Below are 16,353 nucleotides of genomic sequence, written 5' to 3'. Positions count from 1 at the left end.
CATCTATCTATCTCTATCTATCTATCTATCTATCTATCTATCTATCTATCTATCTATCTATCTATCTATCTAAATATCTATCTATCTAATCATCTATCTCACTATCATCTCTCTCTCTCTGTATGTATGTGTCTGTCTGCCTGCCTGCCATCTATTTTCCTGCCTATCATCTATCTATCTATCTATCTATCTATCTATCTATCTATCTATCTATCTATCTATCTATCAATATCTATCTATCTATCTATCTATCTATCTATCTATCTATCTATCTATCTAAATATCTATCTATCTATCTATCTATCTATCATCTATCATCTATCATCTATCATCTATCTATCTCTATCTATCTATCTATCTATCTATCTATCTATCTATCTATCTATCTATCTATCTATCTATCTATGAATGAAACATCTTTCCTCCAGAAGTTGTGAATGCTCCAACACTAAGAAGATGTTGGATAGCCATTTGTCTGAAGTGGTGTAGGGTTTGCTGCCTAGGTAGGGGATTGGACTAGAAGACCTCCAAAGTTCCTCCCAACTCTATTCTATTCTATTCTATTTTCATCTGCCTGCCTGCCTGCCTGCCTACTTCCGTCTGTCAAAGTTCCAGAAGAAGATTATAAAAAATGGAGCAGTTTATACTTGCAGTAAACATTAGTTTCCTAAAATAGAAAACAAACCCAAGAGCTGCATATTTTAAAACACAACAGTGCATTCAGTCCATTTTTGTCCTGGAGCATGTGCACTTTATGTAAAAATGAAATAAAATGGGAAACAGACATATTGCGATGCAAAAAAACAGCTCTTCAGAAATTGCACAGTTGGTAATGGTGCTGATTTTTCCATGTTTTACCAGCCATTGATTATTTTTATGGGCTCCTGTTTTCCTGGTAGAATGTAATTAATTGCATAAGGAAAGCATAGTGAGCCATGTAAACATCCTGCTGCTCATAGATTTTTCAGACTTTCTGCTGTGGCTTAATTAGAATTTACCATAATGCTACGTTTGCAATATTGGTGTCCTGAATTGCTAGTGAAAGAAATCTCCCCGCCCCCTAATTTTCAAGTTTAAGACTTCTAAATGTTCACAGTTTACAATCATATCCCATAAATATTGTTGCACTGAATTCTGCACCGTAAGAGCGCAGTGTATCACGATTTAGGAAATTATAATAAAAGGGGAAAAATAATCTTCTCTCTCTGTGTTCAAATGCTTCCGGCATAGTATTGCATCTAAATTGAATGCTGACATGACTTTAATTATTGATTTTTTTGTCCTAGGTACAGGGTTTGACGAAGAGTCAGCTGTTCTTGGCGCTGGAAGAGAATTTGCACTAATGAGAACTGCTAGTGGGAAGGTATTGAAAAACATTTTCGACAGAGAATTAGACATAATATTAGAATCGAACAGTGTCCTTTGACATGAAATGTTCATTTCTGGTGCCACATTAAAGGGACACAAATCAGACTGATAGGCTGATTTGACTTATGACCACAATTGAGTCCAAAATTTTGGTTGCTAAGCAAGGTGGCGTCAAAGTGAGTTTTGCCTCCTTTTTATGACTTTTTTGCCACCATCATTGTTAAGTGAATCGTGGACATTAAGTGAAGCTGGCTCCCCCTATTGACTCTTCTTGTCAGAAGTCAGCCGGGCAGGTTATACAGGTAGTCGTCGACTTTATGACCACAATTGAACCCAGGTTTTATGTTGCTAAGTGAGACATTTGTTAAGTGGGCTTGGTCCCCCCATTGTACGGCTTTTCTTGCCACGTTTGTTAAGTGAATCGCTGCCGTTTTTAAGTTAGCAACCCAGTTGTGAAAGTGAATCCGGCTTCCCCATTGCCGTTGCTTCTCAGAAGTGTCACAAAACGGGATAATGTGGCACTGAAACTGTCATAAAGTACATGCCAGTTGCCAAGCATCTGAATTTTTTGATCACAGAACCCTGGGAAGGCTGCAGTGCAGTCATAAGTGCGAAAAATGATCGTAAAGTCCCTTTTTTCAGTGCTGGTTACAATGAATGGTTGCATGTCAAGGGCCCACCTGTAAATCAAAGCAAAGTCTCTTTTGGAAAACCGATCAGCCTCTAGGTGTGCCAGTGTGATTCTTCGGTCTTCCCTCTCTCGCCTCTTTCCCCAGATTTATTACACTGGCAAATACCAGAGCCTTGGAATCAAGCAAGGCGGACCTTCGGCAGGGAAATGGGTGGAGCTGCCCATCACCAAGTCTCCAAAGATTGTTCAGTTCTCGGTGGGGCACGACGGCTCCCATGCTTTACTTGTGGCCGAAGATGGCAGCGTATTTTTCACAGGCTCGGCTAGTAAAGGCGAAGATGGAGAATCAAGTACGTTGGGGGAGGGGTCCTCGTAGTGGGGATGTGGTCTCTGTGTGTGAATTACTATGCCGATGCTGCCTATTTTAAATGAAAATGAAGGTAGCAGAAACGGAGTTCTAGACATATATACTGTGTGTGTGTTTGTGTGTTTGTGTATGTGTGCATATCTGAATAAAGGATGCTGTCAGACACCAGTTACTTCTCGAATGAATGTTTTTTTTTACCCTATCAAACCCCACTCTAATTTTAAGAAAATTCTACTTGGCTCAAGTGGACATGGAATGGAGTAATGCTAGATTGGGCAGGCATTTGTATATTTGAATGTTGCACTAGTGATGAGTGCACAAATTACTCATTCTATTCTATTCTATTTTCAGCCCAGCCCAGCCCAGCCCAGCCTATTCTATTATATTCTATTCTCATTCCACCCTACCCCCCAGCCGAATCCCCCAGTCTCACCTCATCTCACCCCATCTCACCCCCCACTCCACTCCATTCTATTTTATTCTATTCCACATCACTATAGTTTGTAGATGGACGTTTAATTGGGGTATCCTGATCAGATATCCCTGCTTTATGACTTTTCTATATATATATTTGTACTTGAGAGACCGCCTGCTGCCAATTACCTCCACTAGACCAATTAGATCCCACAGATTAGGCCTCCTCCGAATTCCATCCGCCGGCCAATGTCGCCTGGCGACTACTCAGAGGAGAGCCTTCTCTGTGGCTGCTCCGACCCTCTGGAACGAACTCCCCGTGGAGATTCGAACCCTCACCACCCTCCAGGCCTTCCGCAAAGCTCTTAAAACCTGGCTATTCCGACAGGCCTGGGGCTAAAGAACTGCTGCCCCCGTCTCGAATTGGTATGACTGTTGTGTTTTTAATTTTGCATTGTTTTTTATGTCGTTTTTACATTCTGTTTGTATCCCCCTTCCCTGTTGAGCTGTGAGCCGCCCTGAGTCCCCTTCGGGGGGAAAAGGGCGGCATATAAATAAAATCAACAACATAACATAACATATTTAAAAAGGATCCATGTTGCTCAACCTCACGACTCTATTCTTTTGATTGTGAACAAAAATGGACAGAAATACTAGTGAAAAAGGTGTCAGAGTTATCTAGCACTTTGTTTATTCTTTTACTTCTTCTGGCCATAGTGTTACTTAATACCCAGAAGCAGTCACAAGTTCAGATATGCTGCGGTTTGATAAATGTGCTTATTTTCGTGATAAAATGTACCGGCTTTACTGTTGTCGCTTTTCTCTTTAAAGCCAAAAGCAGGCGGCAATCTAAACCTTATAAGCCAAAAAAAATCATCAAAATGGAAGGAAAGATTGTAGTGTACACCGCGTGCAATAATGGAAGTAGTTCAGTCGTTTCCAAAGACGGAGAACTGTACATGTTTGGGAAAGATGCTATTTACTCCGATAATACAAGTAAGTTGAAATTTTTGCTGTCTTCAAGCATGTAATATGATGGACATGGCAAAAAGGAAACAGTCAACCTGTGACATTGGCCATTCAAGCAGATGTTCAGAAGTTGGGGTTAGAATGCTCTCTGCAGTTACCTTTCACTAGATACCACATAAGCGTTTGTACTGTTGCTTTCCACTTGCTTCGGCAATAGCATTTATAGCACTTAGACTTCTATACTGCTTCACAGTGCTTTACAGCCCTCTCTAAGTGGTTTGTTCCCAATAATCTGGGTGCTCATTTTTCCCACCTTGGAAGGATGGAAGGCTAAATCAACCTTGAGCCTAGTGAGATTTGGACTGCCAAATTGCAGGCAGCCAGCAGTCAGCAGAAATAGCCTGCAGTACTGCACTCTAACCACTGCGCCACGGAGGCTATAATGAAAATAAATAATTACTGTGGTTAAAGACACTGAGCTTGTCAGTTTGAAAACAGAGCCTGTGTTCGAGACCCAAGCGCTGCACAATGGGGTGAGCTCCCATTCCTTGCCTCATCTCCTGCCCACCTAGCAGTTTGAAAACATGCAGATGTGAGTAGATAAATAGGTACCACTTTGGTGGGAAGGTAACAGCGTTCTGTGCGCTTCGGTGTATACTTATGCTGGCTATATGACCACGGAAATGTCTTTGGACAATGCTGGCTCTCTTGGCTAAGAAATGGAGATGAGCACCTCTCCCTGGAGTTGGACATGACCAAACAGGAGAAATCTTTATCTTTACTTTTATTCTGCTAAAATAATCCAAAACCAACACTGTGGGAATTTTCCTACTAGAACCACATAAAATGTTGCAAAGTGTGCTGTCTTCAAGGTAGCTTTTAATACTAACACTTGTCAACTTTCTAATCTGTGATGTCAGTGTTGTGGCCCGCCAGATTCGAACAATGAGGAGGTTGGGGAGGAACATGGGCCAGCTGTGGAGTCTGGAGAAGGCTCTGATGAGGGCTCTGTTTTGGAGGCAGAGATGGGGCCAGAGCCGTATGCCAGTTATCAGCTGCCTTCAGAGTCAGACATCAGTGAGGCAGACGAACAGCTGGAGCCTGTTCCCAGTGTGTGTATGCACAGAGTTGCTAGATGAAGGGAACAGCTAAAGAACAGGGTCGACTTGGCAGTAAGGCCACAGGTAAAAGATGAATGGCCTATCCCAGAGGAAATAGGAGTGAAAGAGGAGTGGAGTTTGCAGGAGACAATTAGTTTGCTTAATTGGTTTGTAACTCTCCGAGACTCCTATATCGGCAAAACAGCTCTCCAAACCAGATAAGGTCTGTGACTGTAAATCCTCCCTTGAAAGACTTTGCTGGATATGAATGAGCAGAAGTCATAGTAAAAAGGGGTTTTTATCGGGACCAGGAGTTCGCTTCATGCTCTTGGGAAGCCTAGGTCAGAACAGCCAGTAACTTTACACAGCTAGGTATATGTGGGCCCTGTAAAATTAGGGAAAAAACACTTTTGACTCTTCCAATGTGTGTTCATTTTACAGGCTTAATAACTGACTTGAAAGGCCACTTCGCCACACAAGTCGCCATGGGCAAAGCTCACACTTGCGTGCTAATGAAGAATGGAGAAGTGTGGACCTTTGGGGTGAATAACAAAGGCCAGTGTGGGCGAGACACTGGAGCCATGAGCCATGGGGGTAAAGGTCAGTGCTGCCTCCATTTCTCCTCTTTCCTGCCTTGTGGCATTAATGGTGAAGAAGGATCGTGTCCCAAATTGTTTAAAGATTTTGCTCTTTAACAGACCTCCAGTTAATGAATATTTTTCCTTTTCTATAGTGTACTTGCACACATTAATGCAGTTGAGAATATAGAGTCCTTCCTGGAGTTGCAATGCCAAATTTCATGCTTACTGGGATAGGAGAGGGGAGGAGATGGAAATGGAGAAGAAAAGGAGAGAAATAAGAAAGGAGAGGACAGGGCTAGGAATAATGGAAATAAGAGAAATAGAATAGTGTTTAGACACACGAGGAATTTGTCTCCTGTGCAGAAGTTCTCAATGTAATGTGATGTGCAAACCACACTCCATGAGCCTGCTAAATCCAGAATGAGTCCTTATATGACCATGGTTTAGACATGTACCAATTAGATAAATTATATTTGCTGCAATTTGGGTTAAGATCAGTGGTGGGTTCCGGATTCCATTCCAACCAGTACGGTTGGAATGGCCCCGGCGTCACCCATATGGACGCTCGCAGTGCGCGCGTGCGTTGTAGCTGGAAACAACGCTTCCGCAAACCTCCGTGACGCTCCAGCTGCTCAGCGGAAGGTCGCGCAGGTGCTGTATGCGCCATGCGCATGCACGGAAGTGCCGACAGCTTTAGAACACGGTGAGGAGCGCGGGCCGGCAGGCGGGCCCTCCGGAATATCGTACTGAAACGGTATCTGGTGCTCCGGGCTGGCTCCGGCACGCCCGTAAGGGGGTGTACCGCCTGCAACCCACCACTGGTTAAGATCAAATCAAGGTTTAATACAGCAAATTGTTGGAAGAAGCCATATTTCCTACATTTTTTACATGACCTGTTTTGTTTGTACATGAAACCTCAGACATTGAGGTTTTGGGGCCCAGGGAGAAGATTGCTCCCTTTAGATCTTTTCCAGTGAGCATAGATGATTTTTCTGCATCTGCTAAAATGGAATGCACTGTCTTTGCATGACGGTCTGGATGGATGGGATCTAGTTGAGTCTCTCTTCTCTTGAGGAGGCTTTGGCGTTGAGAACATGGCCACAGCGATGGATGAAGACTTAGAAGAGGAGCTGGACGAGAAAGAGGAGAAATCCATGATGTGCCTGCCAGGAATGCACAAGTGGAAATTGGAGCAGTGCATGGTGTGCACCGTGTGTGGGGACTGCACGGGCTACGGAGCCAGCTGTGTCAGCAGCGGCCGACCTGACCGGGTGCCAGGAGGGTAAGTAGAGGCAGAGGCAATTGCGACCACAGGGGCACCTTCTCTTTTTGGTCCTCCTCTTTGGGGTACCCATCAAATATTTGGAAGAGGTATCTGTCAAATAATCTCAGATGTTTTTATATGCCTGTAGAGATTCTCAACATCCAGGTTATGGAACTTCTAAAGGTGCTTTTCCAAAAAAGCAATTGGACTTTCAGGGATGCTCCACAATTGGGGTTTTTTTTCTTTGAAAAAAATGTTTCATTCCGTTCTGAAGAACCTTCTAATCCAGAACTGAAGAAGCTTCTTGGTTGAGAAGTGACACGTTTTCAAAGGAGACAAAAAACCAAGAAAACACAGTTGCCTTTTTGGAAAAGCACCTTTGGAAGATGTGGTTAATAGCAACCGTACAAAAGTTACGCTTGGTTTTTCTTGTGGGTCCGTAACTTTCAGTATAAGCTTCTTGTGCAAGCTGCCCTATCCTTTCTTAGCCCTAGTTTGGTGGCTTGTGAAGGCTTGTAGGAACAAGCCTCACCTCATTCCTTCTGAAGAAGAAGCACCAGCAGACATTTAGAAGCTCTGACAGAGACTTCATTGGCCATTTGCTAAAGGAAAACAGAAGATCTTGTGTCTGTTCTTGGTAATGGGCTGTGGTGGCCTGTTGGCCTCCAGTCCCTCCAGCAACCGAATCAAGAGAGGGGGAAGAGGGGATGTAGCTGTCCGAGATAGAGACAGAGGCGGTGCTGGGGTTGCCCATCAGCCCTCAGATGGAGAGTCAATAGCTCCCAGGTCTAGAGGCGGCTGATGAGGAAGAGAAGAAACAGCTGGGTCCACTGCGTGATGCACAGATGCACAGAAGGTAGAGGAGAGGAGAGCAGTGGAAATCTATGGGCTGATCCTTGGAACAGAAGTGCCACTGCTAGTGCATTCCCACCCTACCTCTGGGGATAAAAGGCAGGGGGTGGAGATGAATAGGTGTGGCAGTCAACTATTCATCTCCCTGCCAGACAGACCTGTTAGCCTGCGTTGAGAGAGAAACTTTTTGGATGGGGCTACTGGTCCTCCTAATAAAGGGTTCATTGATTTAAATACAGAGGTGTTTGTCTTGTTTGGGGAGGTGGGTCAGAACATGAGCCTGTCTTGTGGCTGAAGAATATTTTACAAGCAACCCTTGATATTTCTCCTATGTTACTTTATAATAATTCATAATAATTTATTCTTGGTTATAAATGGCTCATTTAGTGGTTGTTTTCCTTATCTACAACAGATGAGGAACTGTCATGCATAGATGGATTAGTCATAATTAGGGCTCTTTCCCAGAGACAGGGCATGCGCCCAAAAGCTTTACGGACCCTACTTCAACTAAGTAGGGATGGATATATTTAGAATAGGATATAATTCATTCAGGCAACCATTAATGTTCTAAGTTGCAGAGTTTTAAGCTCTTCCCAGAGCCCGAGTGAGAAATCCATACTTGGATTCAAATGCGGCATCGAAGTTCAGTGGTTTTGGAGCCCGTTCAGGAAAAAACCCAGAGCTAGTAGATTATTTGGCTGTCCAGTGAAATGAAAGAGAACTTCAAGGTGATTAACTCCGATGTGCTTTCCAAAAATTAAGTCGTCAGGGGAAAGGGGCACCATTCTGCCACGTTCTCGGAGGAGGCTTAACTCACCTTGGGGTACAGAAGATGGCACAGGAACATTACCAGAGAACGTTGGGATTCTACAGAACATCAGCCATTTCTGAAGGCAACGGGGAAGCCTGGCAGAATTATGCTAGTGACGCATCGCTTTGGCAGGCTTCCAGGGCTTGGTTACATAATAAAGTCCGTATCAGATCTTGCAAGTGGTTTCCTGAGTTTGCAGGCTTCAATGTCTTTGAAGAAGCAATACTGTGAGGGTTTTGTTCTTTTGGTTGATGTTCTTTTGGGAGAGGCGCGGTGGCTCAGTGGCTTAAAAGACACTGGAGAAGGTCTGCACTCCACCGGTTCGAGCCCTACCACCCCTTGACGGAGTGAGCTCCCGTCACTTGCCCCAGCTCCTGCCGACCTAGCTGTCGGAAGGCATGGCAATGCAAGTAGAAAAATAGGTACCCCTTGATGATAAGGTAATGGAGCTCTGTGATTCATTGCACCCCTTCCGCTGTGGCATGTTGTCATACTGACTACATGACCCCAGAAACGTCTTCAGACAAGGCTGGCTCAGTGGCCTAGAAACAGAGTTGGTGGAGTTGAGGGGGAGAGAGCTCTTCAAACGGATGCCTGATGGAGCTCAGATTTGTTATGGCTTTATTGGGGTTCTCTCGGATCCCCTAAGCCGCTGTTTTCCACTTCCCTTTGATCTCTGCCCGGCTCATAATAGAAACGAGGCCTTTTGCTCCTACAGGATCTGTGGCTGTGGCTCGGGGGAGTCCGGCTGTGCTGTGTGTGGCTGTTGCAAAGCCTGTGCCAGAGAGCTGGACGGGCAGGAAGCCCGGCAACGGGGAATCCTCGATGCGGTCAAAGAGATGATCCCTCTGGACCTCTTGCTGGGTAAGCAAGTGCAACTGGGAACTAGGGTGGCTTTTGCAAAATCATCCAGTGGTGAAAAAACTTTGGGTTGTTCAAAACGTGACCCGTCAAAACCGTGTTCCACAAAAGCACGGTCGACGAAATCGCGTATGTGACGTCATCACAACGCGACGAAAAAGATCGAAAAATTGAAATAAAAATTAAATTACAGCAAGCCGATTCACATAAAGGTAAGGGTTAGGATTAGGGTTAGGTTAAGGGTTAGGGTTAGGTTTAGAGCGTTAGCGTTACGTTTAGCGTTAGGTTAAGGGTTAGCGTTACGTTTTTCGTTAGGTTAAGGGTTAGGTTTAGGGTTAGGTTTAGGGTTAGGTTAAGGGTTAGGTTTAGGGTTAGGTTTGGGGGGGTTAGGGGAAGGTTTTCGCTTTATTTTTACATTTTTCGATCTTTTTCGTCGCGCTGTGATGATGTCACATACGCGCTTTCGTCGACCGCGATTTTGTCATCCGCGGTTTTGTGGTGGAACCGTTCAAAAAGGGTTTTCCTAAGAAAAATGAAATCTTGCCTACTTACACCATTGGCTTCATCAGTCAAGAATTTTTTGTGTCATCCTCTCCCCCTTAGTAAATGCACAAATACAATGCTCGGAAATTGTCTCTCATTAAAGATCTTGGGATTCTTCTGGGGTCACTGTTCGGTAATCTTCTTTTTACTCTTAGTAAGGTACCAGAGGAAGGTATTAAGAAATATGAAATATATATAAATAAATTAAGTCAAGGGAAGGGCTCCAATTCTTCAATTCAGTCTTTGGAGAGTTCCTGGACCCCAAGATGGGGCCACCCCAATTTGAATGCAAAATGGTCGGATGCAATTTCCCTCAGTGATTGAGGGGAAAGAGAAAAACAGACAGGGTTCCAAGTAAGACCCCCAACGAAAGAAGACTCCGAGCCTTGAGTTTCCTCAAAGTTCCATTTTATTAAATATGTCATATTGGCACATCTAGGAAAACCCGAATCTGAAAGTTTCCAGGTTTTCCCCACCCAGATGAAAGTTCAAGTCCCTGCCCAGCACCCACATGTCCATCCCATGGCCCAATCAGGCACCGTCCAAAACTGGAGATGCCTCCCAGTCACACCATCGCAGCTGCAGGACAAGATGTCCTTGACTCCCTGAGAAAAGAATGTTATTTTGACAATAAATCACCCATATGCCATGCAATCCCCCTTCCCATTTTCCCACAGTAGAAAATGGGGCAGGCCTGAAGGCCCAATGTAAAAGATGGCACCCAGATCTGACAGGTTGATCCCTTCTACAGCATTTTGTTCTAAATGCCCCAAATATATTTTTCTTCAAGTAGTCATTTAACATTTCTACTGTAAAGCAGCAATAATATCTAACTGGGGAAAGAGAAGGCACCCCAATATCTTCAGATCTAAGTCGTAGCTCACCCCTCTATCTGAACAGGCCCTGCCTTCATCTTTTAGTTAGGGTTGAGTATTTTATCTTCTTTATTGTGTATCGGTTGTGCAATATTTTATCTTTTTAATACTGTAAAGCACCCAGAGTTACCTTGTGGTAAGATGGGCAGTCAAAAATACAATATTAATGTAATGTAATATAAAATAATGTAATATAAAATAAAGGCGGCATACAAATAAAGGGAAAATGAAATGAAATATAAAAATAATAGAATAATAAAATAAAATAAATAATAATATACTGAGGGGCACCTATGTGAGAAGGGGGAGGGTGTTACCATACACAGCACTGCTTCCCAAAAGTTTCCTTCATGATCTAGATCCATCTAACAGAAAGCCCTTGTTTACCGTATTTTTCAGAGTACAAGACGCACCTTCCCCCCCCCTTAAAAGAGCATAGAAATGTTGGTGCGTTTTATACACCAAATACAGCCATTTTTGGCCTTCCGAAGCCCTGTTCCCGCATCCCATTTTTGTGAAAAACTGGCCGTTTCCCCCCAAAACTGAGACTTTTTGCCTTACCCCAGCCCTGCTGAAGCCTGCAGAATGCTGCTGGGAGCTGAGGGAAGGCAAAAACCTTTTTCTCTTACTTACCTCTTCGAAATCTTGGTGCGTCTTATACACCAGTGCGTCTTATAGTCTGAAAAATACGGTAAGTGTCTCCTTGGTGATGGAGCATTAGATTCCAATTCACACCTTTATTGTCAGTGCACATGTGTACAGTGAGATTGGCTGAGCCTCCCTTAGTGCACCACCCTAACACAATACAACTCACAGTGAAGGCAGAAAATCCCTAACCCAATAAATCATATTTACAACCACATAACCCTATTTCACCAATGTGAACATGTTGCACGCTGCACCAGGCCTGCATGTCCATCATACTACGTACCATATTTTTCGGAGTATAAGACGCACCTTTTTCCCCTCAAAAAAAGAGGCTGAAAATCTGGTTGTGTCTTATATACAGCATTTTTTGCCTCTAGAAACCCCGCCCCCTTCACCAAAATCGCCGTGCATAGCCTCTAAGAAGCTTTCAGAGAGCTCCTAGGGGCTGGGGAAGGCAGAAATGAGCAAAAAACAGGCGGGTTTTTTTGCTCAATTGTGCTCCCCCCAGTCCCCAGGAGCATTCTATAGGCTTCCTAATGCCTTTTTTTTTGGCAAAAATGGGCCCGTTTTTGCAAAAAACAGACTGTTTTTTGCTTGTTTTTGCCCCCCCCCCCCTTCCGAACACTCTACAAGCCTCCTAAGGGCTATTCATGCCCTTTAAAAGGAGGTGGTGGCATTTTTGGGAGGTTTGCAGAGTGCAAAAACTTTTTTTTTAAAATTTGCCTCTTCAAAACCTTGGTGCATCTTATACTCTGAAAAATATGGTAGTTATGATGATATTTCACATTCAGAAGTCAGACAGCCCACGGATAAAAACTGTTCTTCAGCCTGTTTGTGCGGCTGGCTATGCTTCTATATCTCCTTCCCGATGGTAGGAGGGTAAAGAAGTGCCAACCAGGGTGTGAGTCGTCCCTGAGGATTTTCCTCACTGTCTTTACCCAAAGAAAAACTCCTTTTACTTAACTTGGGCTAATTTAGTCAGGTGTGGAAAGCACAGGCATAGTGTACGTTGACGGGTTTCCCTTTGTGTGATGCAGCTGTCCCTGTGCCCGGCGTTAACCTTGAAGAACATCTGCAGCTGAGACAAGAAGAGAAGAGGCAACGTGTGAACAGAAGGCACAGACTGGAGGAAGGGAGAGGTTAGACATTGGGGGTCCTTTCATTCCCCCACCCTACCTCACTCCAGTTATTAAATTTTGTGTTATTAGATTTTATCCGTGTCCTTTTAGAAACTTAATGGGAAAGAACAGAAAGAATCTGTTTCAAAATTTCCCCCAAAGATGATAATGGAATATCGATCCATTGTATTTTCTTTTCAATCATATTCAGGTTTTAACCCAATCAGGCAACCTTTTGAGATAAAATTGCGATTTTTTTAAATTTTTCATTCTTTATCTTCATTTTTTGCTTTCTATGTTTTTAAAAGAAAAAAGTAGAACTACTGTAAATCAAAATATGAATTGCAAAAATAACACGGTCTGAAAAATAAAGGGTGGTGCTTCTCCACAATTATTTGTAGTGATCCTCAATCCACTTTGTAACAAACTTTAGAGCTTATTCTTATCATTTGGATATTCAGATACATTTTTGAAGAAATGTCTTTACTGTTTTGTTAAAACAACACAGTAAATCCTGTATTGTCTTAAATACTGCTAAAAACATTAAGCACTTTTTACTTGAAGAGAAACCAGGACTTCTGTGGTTTGTTGTTATTATTTGCATTGAGTATTGTATATGCATACCTAATCAATATGGTATTTTAAAAAATAATGACTATATAACAGGTTTTTAATGTCTGAATGGATGATGGAAATATGGCTTGCTAACATAAAACATATCATATTTTCTGATTTATCACTGTAACCTGAAAAATCTGAGATGCAGTTATTTTTCATAGTTAACAGTGACAACATCCATGTGCTCCATTGCCTGTTTACTCTAGTTAGGATATTAGGATTTGCCTCTTCTCAGCATGAGATTTGATGCTACAAAGTGTAAAGCTAATTGAGAGACAAGAATGGGAGAGATTTTCATTATCTTACATTTGTAGATGGAAGTGGAGATAGGAGTGAGAAAGATGCCAGCAAAATCACCACCTACCCTCCAGGGACTGTCCACTTCGATTGCGATCTTCGAGCGATACAAGTTAGCTGTGGATTTCATCACTCAGGTAGAGTCTTTCTATCAGATTGATCTAGGAATTAGAAAAAAAAAATTCTGAACTTTTGTCAGAGAAGCATTTGAAACCTGGTGGGATGGCACAAGTGTGCAAGTCTTTGTGTCTATAAGTGCGTAAAAAGGGTGGCTTGCACGTGCGCCTAGAGCAATGGTTCCCAAACTTGGCAACTTTAAGACTTGTGGACTTCAACTCCCAGAGCTGGCTGGAGAATTCTGGGAGTTGAAGTCCACAAGTCTTAAAGTTGCCAAGTTTGGGAACCACTGGCCTAGAGTCATGGGTAGCTCCAGAGTCCAAATGGCCAGGACTTGGGTAGTAGCTGCCCTGGAAGACAATTTTATTCACTTGAATATATTTATATATCAGAGACTCAGATCATTCTTTGCAATAATGAATTCATGATGTGAAGCTTGGTTAACCAGGATATTCACTGATTTCCCATTTTATTCCCTAGTTGTTCTAATGGAGAATGGGGATGTTTACACTTTTGGATATGGCCAGCACGGGCAGCTTGGGCACGGAGATGTGAATTCTAGGTATGTCAGTCTTCTACTATAAATATGAAAATTTTAATGGTGGGGGGATTTGCTTGGATTTATATTATTTGCAGAATAAGACCTTTAAGATTTCGGTGCTGTCACATTATTCTGTTTCTGGATTGTCATTGAAACTCCCTTTTTACGATCCTGTAATTCCATAATTCAGGATAGACTAGATCAAACTGAGCGTTTACTGGCTGCATGCCCTTCCTGACACCTACAGGGAGTTAGTAGCAGATATTTTCTCTGATAAACATCTGCCATTACCTGGGATTGAATTCTCAATCTCCCGAGTTGGAGACTTTACCTCTAGGCCACTGTGCTACTCTTTTTCTGGATTATTGTTACCCCCTATTAATTGGTTAGGACAAGACGGCTAGAGTCTGATGGTCTGGTCATGATCTTTATGTTATCGTCTTCATCACTGTTATTACCATAGATATGTTAACTTTTATACAGGTTGGCAATTTACAGCCACAATTGGGACTGAATTTCAGTTGCTAAGTGATGTCATTAAGCGAGTCATTACGTGACCAGATCATCCATTTCCAATTTGGAAACCTGGTAATCCTACACATTCCCAATCCCAGCTCTTCAAGATCTGGCCCCACTTAGCATTTTGGAGGTCAACTCAGAAGATCCACCAGGAGTGGATACCTGCTTATCAAGAAAAAAAACATTTAAACTGTTCAAATATTGAGTTATGATCCATTCACTTTTTGCATAGTTTACGTGCCTCCCTTGTCCTGCTCCCCAAATCGAAGAGATCATTACTTATTCTAATTGTGTCATTTCAGGTTTGACTAGTTTCCTGCTGTACATTGGTACCCAAGAAATGGATGAATTTATGCTTGCTTTTTTTGTTTTTAATTTAGGGGGTGTCCTACTCTAGTCCAAGCCTTACCAGGACCCAGCACCCAGGTCAGCGCAGGCAGCAACCACACAGCTGTTCTGTTGATGGATGGACAAGTCTTTACCTTTGGAAGTTTCTCTGTAAGCACTTTTCCTTAAAATGACTTTCCTTGTCCAAACCAATTCCTTAATGCAGAACGTTTTCCATCTTTAGAGAAACTTAACTATCTTGGGGGTGGGACACTGTTAAATTTAAGATTGTTATCAATGTTTAAAACTGGAAGGATTCAAGACATAATTTTTCAATTAGAAATGAATCCACAGTCCGTTATCAGCCAAAGCCAGATTCACTTCTAAATAGTCTTTTTGACCTTGGGACTCTAACTCTTAACAATCCCCAACCAGACGAATTACAATTGAATACTAATAATTAAGGAACGCGGTGGCTAAGATGCTGGGCTTGTCGATCAGAAAGGTCGGCAGTTCAGCGGTTCGAATCCTTAGTGCCGTGTAACGGAGTGAGCTCCCATTACTTGCCCCAGCTTCTACCAACCTAGCAGATCGAAAGCATGTAAAAGTGCAAGTAGAAAAATAGGAACCACCTTTAGTGGGAAGGTAACAGCGTTCCGAGCGCCTTTGGCGTTTAGTCATGCCGGCCACATGACCACGGAGATGTCTTCGGTTTTGAAACAGAGATGAGCACCGCCCCTTAGAGTCGGGAATGGCTAGCACATATGTACAAGGGGAACCTTTACCTTTACTAATAATTAATACTATAGGCTCACAAGTTATTTGTCATAGGATCATTGATATTAAAACGGCAGAAGCTAGACCACAGTTGATAAGATGGTTTTTAATGGAACTTTTGCAAGGGCCAGAGCTGACAAAGCTGAGAATTTCTGTTCTACCACTTGAGCGTCTTGTAATGTTTCATTTTCTACTCTTTTTTTTTCCCCCTTCCCAATTTGCCCTTTCAGAAAGGGCAACTTGGCAGACCCATCCTGGACATTCCGTACTGGAATGCCAAGCCAGCAGCGGTGCCTAACGTGGGCTCCAAGTTTGGACGCAAGGCCACCTGGGTCGGAGCCAGCGGGGATCAGACGTTCCTTCGGATTGACGAAGCTCTTATCAACTCTCATGTCCTTGCAACATCGGAGATTTTCGCCAGCCGGCATATCATAGGCAAGAGGCTTGTTAGCTGCTGTAGCAGCTCAGGGGAACCACGGATTTCTAGCTGATGTGTTAATTTCCTCTAAGAAGGGACTTCTTTTCTCAAAACCATTACCAATTAATTGGGGAGCCCAGAGAGGGTACATGATGGATGAGAAGGAAGAACCAGGTTGCCTTGCAAAGCTGCATCAGCAGTTAGAAGTGAACTGTGGGTGGGATGTGCAGATGGACCTGACAGGAATGAATGAATGAGAATCTTTTGCTGCCCTCCCTTCAGAGTTATGGGGCACAGTCTTGTTGCCCTTCCTACATTGTCTGTGCGAGAGAGTCTC

At 43.1% G+C, this 16,353-nt stretch overlaps 1 protein-coding gene across 10 annotated transcripts in view; it reads left to right on the top strand.

The window, feature by feature from the left end:
- Window positions 1–16,353, top strand: part of MYCBP2 (MYC binding protein 2) — a 144,914-nt gene that overhangs the window by 24,558 nt on the left and 104,003 nt on the right. For all 10 annotated transcript variants that reach the window (XM_087726884.1, XM_087726887.1, XM_087726882.1 and 7 more), the window contains exons 11-21: window positions 1,287–1,363; window positions 2,145–2,349; window positions 3,612–3,776; window positions 5,291–5,449; window positions 6,508–6,712; window positions 9,076–9,221; window positions 12,322–12,423; window positions 13,335–13,454; window positions 13,915–13,996; window positions 14,875–14,992; window positions 15,829–16,033. In XM_087726884.1, the coding sequence (XP_087583010.1) occupies window positions 1,287–1,363; window positions 2,145–2,349; window positions 3,612–3,776; window positions 5,291–5,449; window positions 6,508–6,712; window positions 9,076–9,221; window positions 12,322–12,423; window positions 13,335–13,454; window positions 13,915–13,996; window positions 14,875–14,992; window positions 15,829–16,033 (1,584 nt within the window). The remainder of the gene's footprint in view (window positions 1–1,286; window positions 1,364–2,144; window positions 2,350–3,611; window positions 3,777–5,290; window positions 5,450–6,507; window positions 6,713–9,075; window positions 9,222–12,321; window positions 12,424–13,334; window positions 13,455–13,914; window positions 13,997–14,874; window positions 14,993–15,828; window positions 16,034–16,353) is intronic.

This window comes from Thamnophis sirtalis, unplaced genomic scaffold (genome assembly GCF_051295495.1).
Source record: "Thamnophis sirtalis isolate CommonGarterSnake01/CBP01778 unplaced genomic scaffold, rThaSir2_p1.2 scaffold_12, whole genome shotgun sequence".
NCBI lineage: Eukaryota > Metazoa > Chordata > Lepidosauria > Squamata > Natricidae > Thamnophis > Thamnophis sirtalis.
This window is presented reverse-complemented; position numbering and strand designations above follow the sequence as displayed.